The sequence below is a fragment of the Ictalurus punctatus genome, chromosome 6, assembly GCF_001660625.3.
Source record: "Ictalurus punctatus breed USDA103 chromosome 6, Coco_2.0, whole genome shotgun sequence".
NCBI lineage: Eukaryota > Metazoa > Chordata > Actinopteri > Siluriformes > Ictaluridae > Ictalurus > Ictalurus punctatus.
Genome location: NC_030421.2, coordinates 9,732,558 through 9,747,191, shown reverse-complemented (window position 1 = coordinate 9,747,191; position 14,634 = coordinate 9,732,558). Strand labels below are relative to the sequence as shown.

The 14,634-nt window shown below is 37.0% G+C and overlaps 1 protein-coding gene across 2 annotated transcripts in view; it reads right to left on the bottom strand.

Moving 5' to 3' along the window:
- Positions 1-14,634, bottom strand: part of si:dkey-230p4.1 (centrosome-associated protein CEP250) — a 58,991-nt gene that overhangs the window by 41,706 nt on the left and 2,651 nt on the right. For both annotated transcript variants that reach the window (XR_001813965.3, XM_017480025.3), the window contains exons 2-10: positions 14,281-14,429; positions 12,794-12,925; positions 8,816-8,893; positions 8,664-8,734; positions 8,343-8,508; positions 7,601-7,707; positions 5,577-5,759; positions 5,063-5,225; positions 3,012-3,155 (exon numbers count right to left, since the gene is read on the bottom strand). Coding sequence is in view for 1 of the 2 variants with exons in the window: in XM_017480025.3 (XP_017335514.1) it covers positions 3,012-3,155; positions 5,063-5,225; positions 5,577-5,759; positions 7,601-7,707; positions 8,343-8,508; positions 8,664-8,734; positions 8,816-8,893; positions 12,794-12,925; positions 14,281-14,421 (1,185 nt within the window). In the remaining variant the exon portion in view is untranslated. The remainder of the gene's footprint in view (positions 1-3,011; positions 3,156-5,062; positions 5,226-5,576; positions 5,760-7,600; positions 7,708-8,342; positions 8,509-8,663; positions 8,735-8,815; positions 8,894-12,793; positions 12,926-14,280; positions 14,430-14,634) is intronic.

The window sequence follows — 14,634 nt, the reverse complement described above, 5'->3', positions numbered from 1 at the left end:
CAAGATGCTCCACTCTAAAAAATCAAAATTAAATTAACACACAACCAATGCTATAACCATACCTACACTAGGCTTGTGCAATACAAATTTTTCCCTGATCGTGATTTTCAATTTTAAAATATAAACAATTTTATAGTCTAAAATGGTAAAAGACAGGAAAACAAGTATTTCCACCATTTCAGTTTCAAAGAGAGTACAGGAGGGCATAATAATATGATCAGTTATACAGTAGGGAAGCGTAGCAATTGTAAAAAATCAGCTGGATGGTGGATTTTTAAGTAACTCTGCAGTAATGTGCAGCAAACAGGTAAAAAAAAAAAAAAAAAAAAAAAAAACTATAAAATTACATGGTGATAAAATCCTTTTAGAAATCGGTTGTCTAATGTTCACACAGCTGACATTTTCACTATAGATACTGCTCAGGGCTGAGCAAGAGAAAGCAGGAGAGCGCCAGTAAAAATAAACAGATACAGTACATTTATTCTCTTTCAACTTATCATCATCATTTACGTTTAACAAGTTATTCAATTGGAAAGAAATACTGCTCTTTTGGCATATTTAGAGTGACAAACCATACAAGCATGTTTTTGTGGAGCTCCTATCAGGGCTCTATGGTAACAGTCTCTTCTTACAAAAATTTAGGAGCACAGTCAAAAATTTAGGAGCACGGTTGTAGTTTTTTTTAATTATTATTATTATTATTATTTTTTAGAGATGGTAATGTTAATGTGCCACAATATAACGTACAAGTAGGCATGATAAAACTTGAGCTTGTCATTTATGACAGAATTTAGGAACATAGTGTGAGCTATGACAAATTAATTTACCTTCTGATGAACTAAATTTTATATTTTCAGTTAATTTTACAAGCTGTATGCAAAAAACAACAACCGTTAACCTGTTCCACCTTGTAAACAAATACAATAAACATCAATGTACAGTCTTTGAAGTCAGATACCAATCCCTTTTTTTTTTGTTTAAGCTTTGATCAGGAGGTCTGTCATAAACAGTTAAATGTAAGCTCTCTGCTCATGGTCACTGTTAATTGAATTAAAATAATAGCAATGAGAAATACTGTTGGTTAATTTATAAATAAACAGGCATAAAATATTTATTTTTAAATATCTTAAACAATAAAGGGTTCTAATTAAAAAGTAGACTAACACAAGGATGATCCATATTATGCAAAAGGCCAATAGCCTTCTAAGGAAATAGCTTACTAAGCTTAATGTCAAAGTGATATTGAATGCAACCCATAGTAATAAAACATTATTTCATTTCTCATTTTATTTATATTTTACAAAGTTATTATAATAGCTAATTTTTATATTAAATGATTTATTTATAACTAATCACATTTTCTGTCTTTACATTTTATTAGTTTGTTTGTTTATCAGTTGTTCCTTTTAGATCGGTCCCCCAGTACAGTGTTGCCATGTCTGCTGATAATATTGTGTTTTTTGGGGTATTAAATCAAAACATGAAAACCGGAGTTGACTTTTCTAGTGATATCTTGCAACCGTGAGCTTAAATGAAGTGAATGCGCTGTCTATTAGAGTTGATGAAGGGAGTGAAGGGAGAGAGACAGCGTACTGTATGTTTAAAGACTGAACAGTTGCTACTCTTGATTGTGATTGGTGAGGAATTATTTATTGAAGTAGTTTGAATTCAAACCCACCTTGTAGCGTTAGCATTATTATTAATTTACTCACTGCGGCTACACAAGCATGTCACAGTCACAGGTGCAGGTCATTTTGCAGGATCAATAAAAGATGGCGGTGTGTAAGATCGGAGAGTTGAGAGAAGCAGATGATGTACAGAGTTACTTGTCATCATAATGGCTTCTCTGAGGTATTTACACACTTGTTCGGTTGACTGAGATGATTAAAAGCAGTGTGTAAGTAACTGTTGAGCGGTGAAGATGTATTTTGGAGTTGTAGTTTTTATTCCGGTTGTATTATACAACTCCGAACAGGTCACTTGCACTTGCGCCTAAATATTTTTTCACAGTCGCACAAAGTACTTTTCAGTCGCAAATGCCAGTGAAATGGTCGCACTGTAGAGCGCTGCCTATATAAAAATTTGTAATGGTTGGCAGGTCTGTTAATATATTATAATCAGCCATAAACATCACTAGATATCATGGCAATGTAGCATAACATACCATACAATGTGGGAAGCATATAAGGCACTTTGTAGTGCATATTTATATTTATGCTGCCCTGAACCAGGAAACCTGACCAAGTTACACCAGTTCTGACAGAAGGAATGGGCAAAAATTACAGGAAAGTACTGTGAGAAACTTGTAAAAGGTTACCCTGACCATTTGATTCAAGTTAAGCAATTATTAGTCAAGTCAATGATACCAAATACAAAGTGTATGTAAACCATTGACCCACTGAAAAATCTGATATAATAAATAAAAGCTGAAATAAAGCTGTCTCTTACCTATAATTGAAAAATTGAGTTTGAATGCATTTCATCATCAAAATAAAATGGCTAAACCAGTCACTGTCCAATCACAACTCTAAGTCATACTTGGATCGTGGTCTTAATCATACATAGTATGTGTGTGAATAGGTATTTTTGTGTTGTGCATTTGCTGAAGTATCATTTCAGGGGTAGTACAAGCTTGTGAAAAAAGAAACATCATATAGAACTCCTGGGTACATTAATATGACCTATTAAAGAAATTGGCATTAAATTGGAAAGAGAAAATTACAAATCATTTTTTAAAAAATGATCAACATTAAAGGAATTTCCAAAAAGTTGTCAAAGGATGCCTGTCTGTAAATTAACAATGTGACAATAGACTGAAGAAGAGCAATAAGATGATGTAACTAGTGCTTTGCTAAAGACAACATGAGAGCCTGAACTATATACTCATTATAGCATTGCTATGTACATATAGTCTATTATCTGTTTTACCTCACTTATGCACAAATCCAGAATTTATGTAGAAACACGAACTATAAAAATACATTTTTGGTTAATAAATTCTGATTACTAACCTGCAGTTCTTGGTGTCCCCACTGGATGGCACTCTCAGCCTCAGCAATAACCCACAGGACAGAGTGGAGATCATCACCGAACACACCAGGATCAGGAAAAACTCTTTTGTGTCCATCTGACCTCTGAGAACCCAGAACCCTGTACTGTACATTGGTGAAAATGTTGTGTTTAATTACTAATGTTGATTATTGTTTAGGTTCTAAACAAATGTAGATACTGTTACTTTTTTGTTACTGTAAATAAAAGTGTTTACATTTCAAAAGATGAATAAGTTGTTTCAATAACATTATGTCTTAAAATTTTGTTTCAAAATCTTTAACATTAGTGAGAAATAGAAACACATTTTTATTAAAGCTTCATTGTGTACTTTTTTTTGCAAAAATATAAGAAAAAGATTAATGAACCCTCTTAACGTGATGCTCCTATGCTGCTGTGTATCGCTTTGAAAATGCCCTAATAGTATTGCAGTACTGTGTCAGGTCAGAATTGGCAGGAAACTGTACACATACATCACATGCCAAGTTAAATACATCAAAAGTCATCACACCCAGACTTCAGGCATGAAAGACAGACCGACTTCATGGTCACTGGAAGGAGCCAGCAGCCAATCAGGAGAGAGAGAGAGAGAGAGAGAGAGAGAGAGAGAGAGAGAGAGAGAGAGAGAGTAAAATAGTCTGAGATTATAGCATAGGAGAATTGTTTTTTTGAGGTTCTATGTATTTCTATATTTCAAACTCAGTTATAGCAGGCAAAAGTAAGTTCCGCTCTCTGTTTGCCTGATCTGTCTCTCTCTTCACTGTTGGATTCATGCCACACTTTTGATAAGCTAGAGAACAAATTACAGTCTGATAACAGACTGACCAGTTGTGTAACAATACTTTTATTTTCTTTAATATATTTTAGCTAGCTAACTAGAGTATGTACGGTATGTGCTGTACTTCTGTACTGTACTATAATGCTTCCGTAATATTAATCAATGACCAGCTGTCAATATATCGGCTGTGTTCAAAACTACATACTACCGTAGTAAATACAAGCTCACTAAACTATCAGAGTCATTACTACTGAAATAATGCACGACAAAGTTTCGAAATGCTCATCTGCAAGTAACTTGCAATTCTCTACCTCAGTGAGTCTAAAATCTGTATATTTGAATAAATAAATAAATTCAGCAACAAATTTACTTGTAACTAGCCAAAGTTACAAAGTAAAAAAAAAAAAAAAAGAATTTAATAATAAACAAAAGCCAATGCAAAACCAAAATTACCACAAACACCTCATACCAGCTGTCAAGCATGGTGGTAGAGGGGTGAAGATTTTGGTGTGTATTGCAGCCACAGGACCTGGGAAACTTGCAGTCATTGAGACAACAATGAAATCCATTTTATGCTAGAATATTCTTGAGACAAATGTGAGGCCGTCTGCCCAGTAGCTTAAGCTGGGTCGAAATCAGGGCCATGCAACAGGACAATAATCCTAATCACACTAGCAAATCAACATCTGAATGGCTAAAGAAGAAAAAAAAATCAAGGTGCTGGAATGACCAAGTCAAAGTCCAAACCTCAACCACCACTGAGATGCTGTGGCAGGATCCTAAGAGAGCTGTGCATAAACGAATGCCCTCAAACATCAATGAAATGAAGCAATGTTGTAAAGAAGAGTTGTAAAAAATCATATGAGACAAACTTTAAAAAAAAAAAAAAAAAAAAAGACAGAAAGAAAGAAAAAAACCACTACAGAAAGCATTTACTTCCATACTTGCATTCCAGTTACTGGTGCATGTTACTGAATTATAGAGTGTCCTTTTTTTCCCCACCTGGTTTCTGAATGTTGGTTTACTTTTTGGAAAAAATAAACACATTGAAATCTGTTGTGTTTTTGTTGTTACCTGAGATTATCTGTCTGTTTATAGACAAATAAATACACAACTGTCCTGATAAATAAAAATATAGAATTGAAGTAGGGTGTACTTTTTTCCCCCCAGTTCACAATAACTAATGAATTAACTATACATCTGTGAGAATGATTATAAATCATGATGACAACTCACCAGTTTTCTAATGGCCTGTGTAACTGATTCTAATTTTCTCTCCATTTCTCTGTATTTCCCCTGCTGGAGCTCTCGTTCTTTTTTGTTGCTGCTCCTCATTGCCTCATCCTGCCTCTGTCTCTCCAGCACCTGAGACTTTATAATAGCTGTCAATTCATCAATCCTGGAAACAGTGAATCACAGTGTTAATACACTCTGGTCAGCTTTCAAATGAGCAAGAGCTAAATCAACTCTACTGAATTTCTATTAACAGGCACACAGTGATTCACTTCTGAATCAAAGCAGCAAACCTGAAGAGATTCTGAAGTGCCACAAGAAATGAATTTGCTACTGATAGTAAGAGATACTAAATTACTTCTAAATTAATACAAGCCAATTTAGTCTTAAATCAGCAAAGGGAAACCGATTCAGCTTTAAATCACTACGGGGAAAGCAACGCATTCAGTAAATGCCAATGACTTTCATAAATAATTTATAAATTGTATGTAAATTATATAGAATTATATATAATGACCTGCTTTTGAGCTTCTCCATGTTCACATCATGATCTAACTCTGCCAGAGTCATCGGTCCAGAAGTGTAGGAGAGAGGAGGAGGAGAAGGAGGAGAATGATTTGAAGAGAGAGCAGGAAGAACATTTAAAGAGAGAAAAGTGGATGACAGGCGAGTAAACTCTGCTCTCAGTTCCCATAAGTCTCTGGAACACAGAAACAAATCATCCAAAACATTTAGAAACAACAGATTTGCTAGAACATTCCCTACACATTATGACTAACATTTACATTGTAAGAAGCTCATTTTCATTCAAAGTCAGCTAAATTAATATGATACACAAAAACAATACAACAGCAAATGGGAATTTAGAAATAAATTATTTTTGAATGTATAATAACAGGGCGTTGAGAGACAAGTAAAATTGATAGTTTTCAAACTTTTTCTTTTCAGAAACATACTGTGTGTTTACCACCGTGTGTATACAAGGGAGTACACATCAGTCAGCCTTGGTAGACTCAAGGTGTAATCAGACCACTGCCCATCAAACCCTGATTCGATGCGGCGCATTGGGAAATGCACAATTTGTGAAGGTGAGGTGTGTGCACGGGGTTGATCATGAGAATCTGCTGGTGCCAGTCATCATTAAATTCCAAGGGTCAAAGGCACAAAATGGAGGCTGTGGTTAGTCCTCGCATCACCCATCATCCACTAATTCTTGGTACAAACTGGCCAGGGTTTCATGCATTAGTAAGAGAAATGTTTGTGGATGGGTCCTGCAGGAGTGAGGCATGGTGTGGAATGTGCACAGCATTGGCTGGGGAGACAGTTCTGGGGCCATCAACATCAACTCCACGTCAGGGGGACACAGAGGGCCCCGCCCCTCCTCCCTTTGTAGGAATTTCCCTCAGGGAGCTACGAGATGAGACCCTGAAGTACGCCTGTGACCAAGTGAGAGTAATTGATGGTCAACAGATCCAGCCCAATGTTTTTCAGTTATAATGGATAGGTTATATCGACGTAAGACACAAAAACCAAGGAAGAGATTACCCAGCTTTTGGTACTGAAGAGATGTAGGGAACTCCTGTTCCATGAGGCTCATCATGATCCCATCATGCCATGGCTGGGCATTTAGGGCAGGATAAAACACTACACTATCTCATGGCCCATTTCTATAGGCAGGCATTCATGGGGATTTTTGCGGGTGGTGTGGCATGTCACAAATCTGCCAGGTAAAACCGGTTTTCTCTACATTTTGGTCACATCATTCAGGGGGCCGTTTTGTCCCACATGGTGGAGGGGGAGCTGTACATCAGCTGCAAGCTCTCGGTAAGAGAGAGTAAGTACAGCGCGATAGAGAAGGAGTGTCTAGCCATCAAGTGGGCATCCTAGCCCTCCGGTACTACCTACTGGGGTGCCCCTGTTCTGGCCCGAACACACTGGGGTTCTACAAACACTTTCAAATAATCATTAATATTATATGTAAAGTATTAGATCTGACATGTTTGTGTTTTTTTTCTCTTTAGGCCAAGAAAGTGCCTCTTTCACCAAAAATGTTTTTGTTTTTTGACTATGTCTGACTGACATTTTTCAGTGGCATCATTACTAAATAAAGTTAAATGAGATTACCTATATATCTGTCTAATGTTAGCTAAGTCAGACATACATTGAGAGATATGTCCACTTACCCTGAGAGAAAACTGTGCTTTTTGTGCATGTTAAAATTATGTTAAAATGAATTGTCATGTCTGCACTTTAAGACATTTTGTTAAAATAAATAAAACATTTAAAATAAATAGATAAACAGACATTTAAAATAATACAAATAAAACACACACTTAAATAATTCACCTACCTCATGAGTTCAAGCTGTACCAGCAAACAAATCCAATCTTGATTCAATAAATATAATGATTTTTTATGATTTATTAACTATCACACAAAGGTCATCCAGATTGACAGAACACACTCACACTCACTAAAACACATACCTGCTAAAGAACTAAAGCACACAATTCTATTCAGAGTGAAAATAATTGCCCTCACTTGTCTGTTGCAACTTTGACCGCATGACACTGTCGTCTGAGAGCTACGACTCTGCTCCAGAGCGACATTAACCTTGAGCCCTCTGCTTCTAAATACCCAGAGAAAATCTGCAACACACAAACATACATTCTTCAAACATTCACACAAACTTGGCTTATTACTCCAGCATGCTTAGTTAAAATGAGCTAAATAATTCTTATGTATATGAAAAATGCTTACATTTCATATCTGTATATCTATTTCACAGCATTTGTATTTGCAGTTAAACTAATTGGTTGCTTCTCCGACTAATCTCCACTTTACCCAGTCTCTGGAAGTTGGTAGATGGACTACTCTAGGCAGAGTTGCATTCTATTCAGTTTTTTTTTTTTTTTTTAAATAATAAATTTAATGATGCTGAATTATATATTCAAAATTTGGGATTTTTTTATTTTTTTATTTTTAATAACCAAACTCTGACTAGTGCTTTTCCAAATCTTTGAGAGTATTTGTATTGAGATCATGTGACATTTACCTGCACACAGGTGACAAATTCAACATTCCACTACAGTAATTATGGACTTCTGATGGCGCCAGAACTAATTTAGGGGTTTTACACAAACAAGGTGAATATTTAATGCAATAACACCTTTTTATTTATAAATAACTTGCAAACTACATTTACCCTGAGTAATTTCATTCACATTTCTGACATATAATCCCAACTAAACCAATTTCAGAGCTATTACTCATTACTGCTGACCTCTTTCTCTTTGTTCCAATCTATTTCTTTTTGCCCTGCTTGCTCCACTGCTTTGGACCAATCAGCAGTCAGATTCTTCAAGTCATCCTGCAGTGCTTGGTTTGCTTCTGCTGATTGGCTGAGCTGACTGCGCAAGAGTGCATTGACTTCGACCAGTGTTACACTCCTGCACAGGGTGAAATTTTAGAAAGGTGGTAAATTGCTTTGTAGGAAGGGAATTTAAGTAAAGATCACTACATACATCCCATCATGTACTGTTAATTATTCATTCACTTGTTCTTTCAATAAATGTCTGTAATAATGTAGCATTTAATTTAGGACCTTTGCTGCTCCTCCTCCAGCCTGATGAGGGTGGTCTCCAGATTATCGCCGCGCTCATCTTGCAAAATTCTCTACAAAAGTACATTGAGACTGAGGCTTTAAACATCCTTTTATTTAGCACACAGTGGAAAGAAGAAGTAAGATACAGCTACCTCTCGGACTCTCATTTCTCTCTCCTTGGTCATCATGTGCTGCTGCAGATGTTCACAGCGACACCTGTACTCCATCACCTAGCACACACACAAACACACACCAAACAAAAAGAAAAAAGAAAAGGCATATCTTCTTGTCATCTTTAGTTGATGAATTTGATCTACTTAAAATTACAAGTAACCTAATTAGAATAATCATATAACAATTATAATTTATTTTTATATATATATTATATATATATGTAAATAAATAAATAAATATATATATATATATATATATATATATATATATATATATATATATATATATATATATATATATATATATATATAAAAAAAATATATATATATATATATATATATATATATATATATATATATATATATATATATATATATACACACACATACATACATACAGTAAGGGAAAAAAGTATTTGATCCCCTGCTGATTTTGTACATTTGCCCACTGACAAAGAAATGATCAGTCTATAATTTTAATAGTAGATTTATTTGAACAGTGAGAGACAGAATAACAACAAGAAAATCCAAAAAAACGCATGTCAAAAATGTTATAAATTGATTTGCATTTTAATGAGGGAAATAAGTATTTGACCCCTCTGCAAAACATGACTTAGTACTTGGTGGCAAAACCCTTGTTGGCAATCACAGAGGTCAGACGTTTCTTGTAGTTGGCCACCAGGTTTGCACACATCTCAGGAGGGATTTTGTCCCACTCCTCTTTGCAGATCTTCTCCAAGTCATTAAGGTTTCGAGGCTGACGTTTGGCAACTCGAACCTTCAGCTCCCTCCACAGATTTTCTATGGGATTAAGGTCTGGAGACTGGCTAGGCCACTCCAGGACCTTAATGTGCTTCTTCTTGAGCCACTCCTTTGTTGCCTTGGCCGTGTGTTTTTGGTCAATGTCATGCTGGAATACCCATCCACGACCCATTTTCAATGCCCTGGCTGAGGGAAGGAGGTTCTCACCCAAGATTTGACGGTACATAGCCCCGTCCATCGTCCCTTTGATGCGGTGAAGTTGTCCTGTCCCCTTAGCAGAAAAACACCCCCAAAGCATAATGTTTCGACCTCTATGTTTGACGGTGGGGATGGTGTTCTTGGGGTCATAGGCAGCAGTCCTCATCTTCCAAACACGGCGAGTTGAGTTGATGCCAAAGAGCTCCATTTTGGTCTCATCTGACCACAACACTTCCACCCAGTTGTCCTCTGAATCATTCAGATGTTCATTGGCAAACTTCAGACGGGCATGTATATGTGCTTTCTTGAGCAGCGGACTTGCGGGCGCTGCAGGATTTCAGTCCTTCACGGCGTAGTGTGTTACCAATTGTTTTCTTGGTGACTATGGTCCCAGCTGTCTTGAGATCATTGACAAGATCCTCCTGTGTAGTTCTGGGCTGATTCCTCACTGTTCTCATGATCGTTGCAACTCCACGAGGTGAGATCTTGCATGGAGCCCCAGGCCGAGGGAGATTGACAGTTCTTTTGTGGTTCTTCCATTTGCGAATGCACCAACTGTTGTCACCTTCTCACCAAGCTGCTTGGCAATGGTCTTGTAGCCCATTCTAGACTTGTGTAGGTCTACAATCTTGTCCCTGACATCCTTGGAGAGCTCTTTGGTCTTGGCCATGGTGGAGAGTTTGGAATCTGATTGATTGATTGCTTCTGTGGACAGGTGTCTTTTATACAGGTAACAAGCTGTAAAATCCATAAATGAAGTTATGTGTAATAAAGTGGAATGATACAGAAAAAAGATTGAACACGCTAACTAGAATTTATTTAATACTTAATGGAGAAGACACACCTGGCCAAAATCACACCTGAATACTGCGACCAATTAATTTCTTCATACAGGAAGCGTCTTGAAGCTGTCATTACAAACAAAGGCTTCTCCACTAAATATTAAATAAATTTCAGTTAGCGTGTTCAATACTTTTTTCCTGTGTCATTCCGCTTAATTACACATAACTTCATTCATGGATTTTAATGTTTGGATTTCTTTATATATGTGGATTTCTTGAGTTAATACCAAAGTCTGGTGAAAATTTAATATGAATGGCTTCATTGGAAATATATCTACTGAAACAAATGTTGGCGTGTTCAATACTTATTTTCCCCACCGTGTGTGTGTAATTTACATACATACATACATATATACATACATACATTATATATATATATATATACATATATATATATATATATATATATATATATATATATATATATATATATATATATATATATATATATATATATATATATATATATATATATATATATATATATATATATATATATATATATATATATATATATACACACACACACAGTATCTCACAAAAGTGAGTACACCCCTCACATTTTTGTAAATATTTGATTATACCTTTTCATGTGACAATACTGAAAAAATGACACTTTGCTACAATGTAAAGTAGTGAGTGTACAGCTTGTAAAACAGTGTACATTTGCTGTACCCTCAAAATAACTCAACACACAGCCATTAATGTCTAAACCACTGGCAACAAAAGTGAGTACACCCCTAAGTGAAAATGTCCAAATTGGGCGCAATTAGTCATTTTCCATCCCCAATTAGTCAGCCCGTCAGTGCTCAGACCATACGCCACACACTGCATCAAATTGGTCTGCATGGCTGTCGTCCCAGAAGGAAGACTCTTCTAAAGATGATGCACAAGAAAGCCTGCAAACAGTTTGCTGAAGACAAGTAGCCTAAGGACACGTATTACTGGAACCATGTCCTGTCGTCTGATGAGACCAAGATAAACTTATTTGGCTCAAATGGTGTCAAGCGTGTGTGACGGCAACCAGGTGAGGAGTACAAAGACAAGTGTGTCTTGCCTACAGTCAAGCATGGTGGTGGGAGTGTCATGGTCTGGGGCTGCATGAGTGCTGCCGGCACTGGGGAGCTACAGTTCACTGAGGGAACCATGAATGCCAACATGTACTGTGATATATTGAGCAGAGCATGATCAGTATGCAGTATTCCAGATGATAACGACCCCAAACACACCTCCAAGATGACCACTGCCTTGCTAAAGAAGCTGAGGGCGAAGGTGATGGACTGGCCAAGCATGTCTCTAGACCTAAACCCTATTGAGCATCTGTGGGGCATCCTCAAACAGAAGGTGGAGGAGCACAAGGTCTCTAACATCCACCAGCTCCGTGATGTCGTCCTGGAGGAGTGGAAGAGGACTCCAGTGGCAACCTGTGAAGCTCTGGTGAACTCCATGCCCAACAGGGTTAAGGCAGTGCTGGAAAATAATGGTGGCCACACAAAATATTGACTCTTTGGGCCCAATTTGGACAGTTTCACTTAGGGGTGTACTCACTTTTGTTGCCAGCGGTTTAGACATTAATGGATGTGTGTTGAGTTATTTTGAGGGGACAGCAAATGTACACTGTTATACAAGCTGTACACTCACTACTTTACATTGTAGCAAAGTGTCATTTCTTCAGTGTTGTCACATTAAGTTATAATCAAATATTTACAAAAATGTGAGGGATGTATTCACTTTTGTGAGATACTGTATATATATATATATATATATATATATATATATATATATATATATATATATATATATATATATATATATATATATATATATACACACACATACATACACACACATATACACACACACAGTGGGGGAAATAAGTATTGAATGCGTCAACACGTAAACATCATAGTCAATATGTAATATGTAATATTGTACATATGTAATATGTAATGAAATATGTATCGTACTTCTCTCTTTAAATGCCATTTGTTTGAAAAGCATAAAATAAACTACAGTTTTTATACAATAGTGAAAAACAAGTAAAAATATTAAGGAGAGTAAAGTAAGACAAAATAACATTTATTCTCTGAAACATTTACTAATGTATCTGATAAAAAAAAATAATTGCTTGTTGTGTAAGTGCGTGTATTCTCACCTTCTGCTGCAGTTTCTGGATGAGTAGTGCCTGTCTTGATTCTCGCTCTTTTCCCTCTGTCAATTTCTTTCTCCACTCTCTCTGCTCACTTTCCCAACGAAGAGATATGGATGAGTCTACTGTCTGAGACAACTGTATACAACACACACACACACACACAAAATCTTGTAGTTAAAGTAACTACACTGCCTACTTTATCATTAGGTTAGAATAGATAATAAAAAACACTACTGACCGATCTTCCACTTAATTTCTTATTTCATGGCATGGCCATAATTCTAGTGATTGCATGTTGAACTGTTTAATCATTTACTTTTATGTCCTAAGTAATTGCCACATTTGGATTTTTTATTTATTCGTGCACTATGCTGCTTAGCTGAAGGAATGACTGAGCGAATGACTGAGCGATTGAGTGTCTGAGCGAGCACGTGACTGAGCAAGCGAGTGTCTGAGCGAGCAAGTGAGTATGTGAGCGAGCGAGTGAGTGAGCGAGCGAGCAAGTGAATGGGCGAGCGAGCCACTGACTGAGCGAGTGAGTGAGTGACAAAGCAAGTGTCTGAGCGAGCAAGTGACTATGTGAGCGAGCGAGTGAGTGAGTGAGTGACTGAGCGAGTGAGTGAGTGTGTGAATAAGTAACTGACTGAGAAACTGACTCGGTAAGCGAGTGACTGACTGACTTGCTGAGTTAACGGAGTGACTGACTAACTGAGGTACTGAGTAAGTGCGTGTGTAAGTGTGTAAGTGACTGACTGAGCAAGTAAGATACTTGCAGAGTGAGCGAGTGACTGACTGAGTGACTGAGTGACTGACCGACTAAGTCACTGACTGAGTGAGTGAGAGACAGACTGAGAAAGTGCCTGAGTGTGTAAGAGTGTAACTAACTAACTGACTGACTGACCGAGTGAGTGAGAGAGAGTGACTGAGAAAGTGACTAAGTGATTGAGAGTGTGACTGACTGACTGACTGACTGAGAGAATGATTGAGAGAGTGACTGACTGACAGATTGACTCAATAAGTGACTGAGTGAGTAAGAGAGTGAGTGAGTGAATGAGTGGTGAATGAATAAGAGTGAATGTGAGTGACTGACTGACTCACGGAGCGAGTGACTGAATGAATAAATCTCTCTTTTCTGACCCGTTCAGTCTGCACATTCGATAGCGATAGAGAAGTTCTTCTGTCTCAGCTCGACTCTCAGTGAGTGAGTGAGTGAGTGAGTGAGTGACTGAATGACTGAGTGAATAAGTGACTGGCTGACTGAGCTACTGAGTGAGCATGTGAGTGACAGACTGAGCGAACGAGTAACTGAGCAAGTGAGTAAATGACTTACTGACTCAGAGATACTGACTGAGTGAGGGATTAAGTGACTGAGTTAGTGACTGAGTGATTGAGTAAATGAGTGAGTAACTACTGATTGACTAACTGACTGAGTGAGAGACTGACTGTGTGAGTGAGTGAGTGACTGATTGAATAAATATCTCTTGTCCGACCCGTTCAGTTAGCACATTCGATCGAGATCGAAGTTCCTCTGTCTCTGCTCGACTCTCTGCCAGCTCTTCCTCCAGCCTGGATAACTCTGCCTTTAACTCCACCCGTTCTGCATCCCAGTCAATCAGCAACTCAGACTCCATGATAAACCCTGTGGAATAATAATAATAGTAAATAATAATAATAGCAAATAATAATAATAAAAGTAAAACAAGTAACCCAAGACAATTCTAATACACATGAAAAAATAGGCAAGGTTGAAGCAGTGGTTGTGGATTCTGATGCTGCTTTATGGTGAGATTTTTTCTATTGCACTATAATTCAAGTTAGATTAGTGTTCATTAAGAATTTTAAAG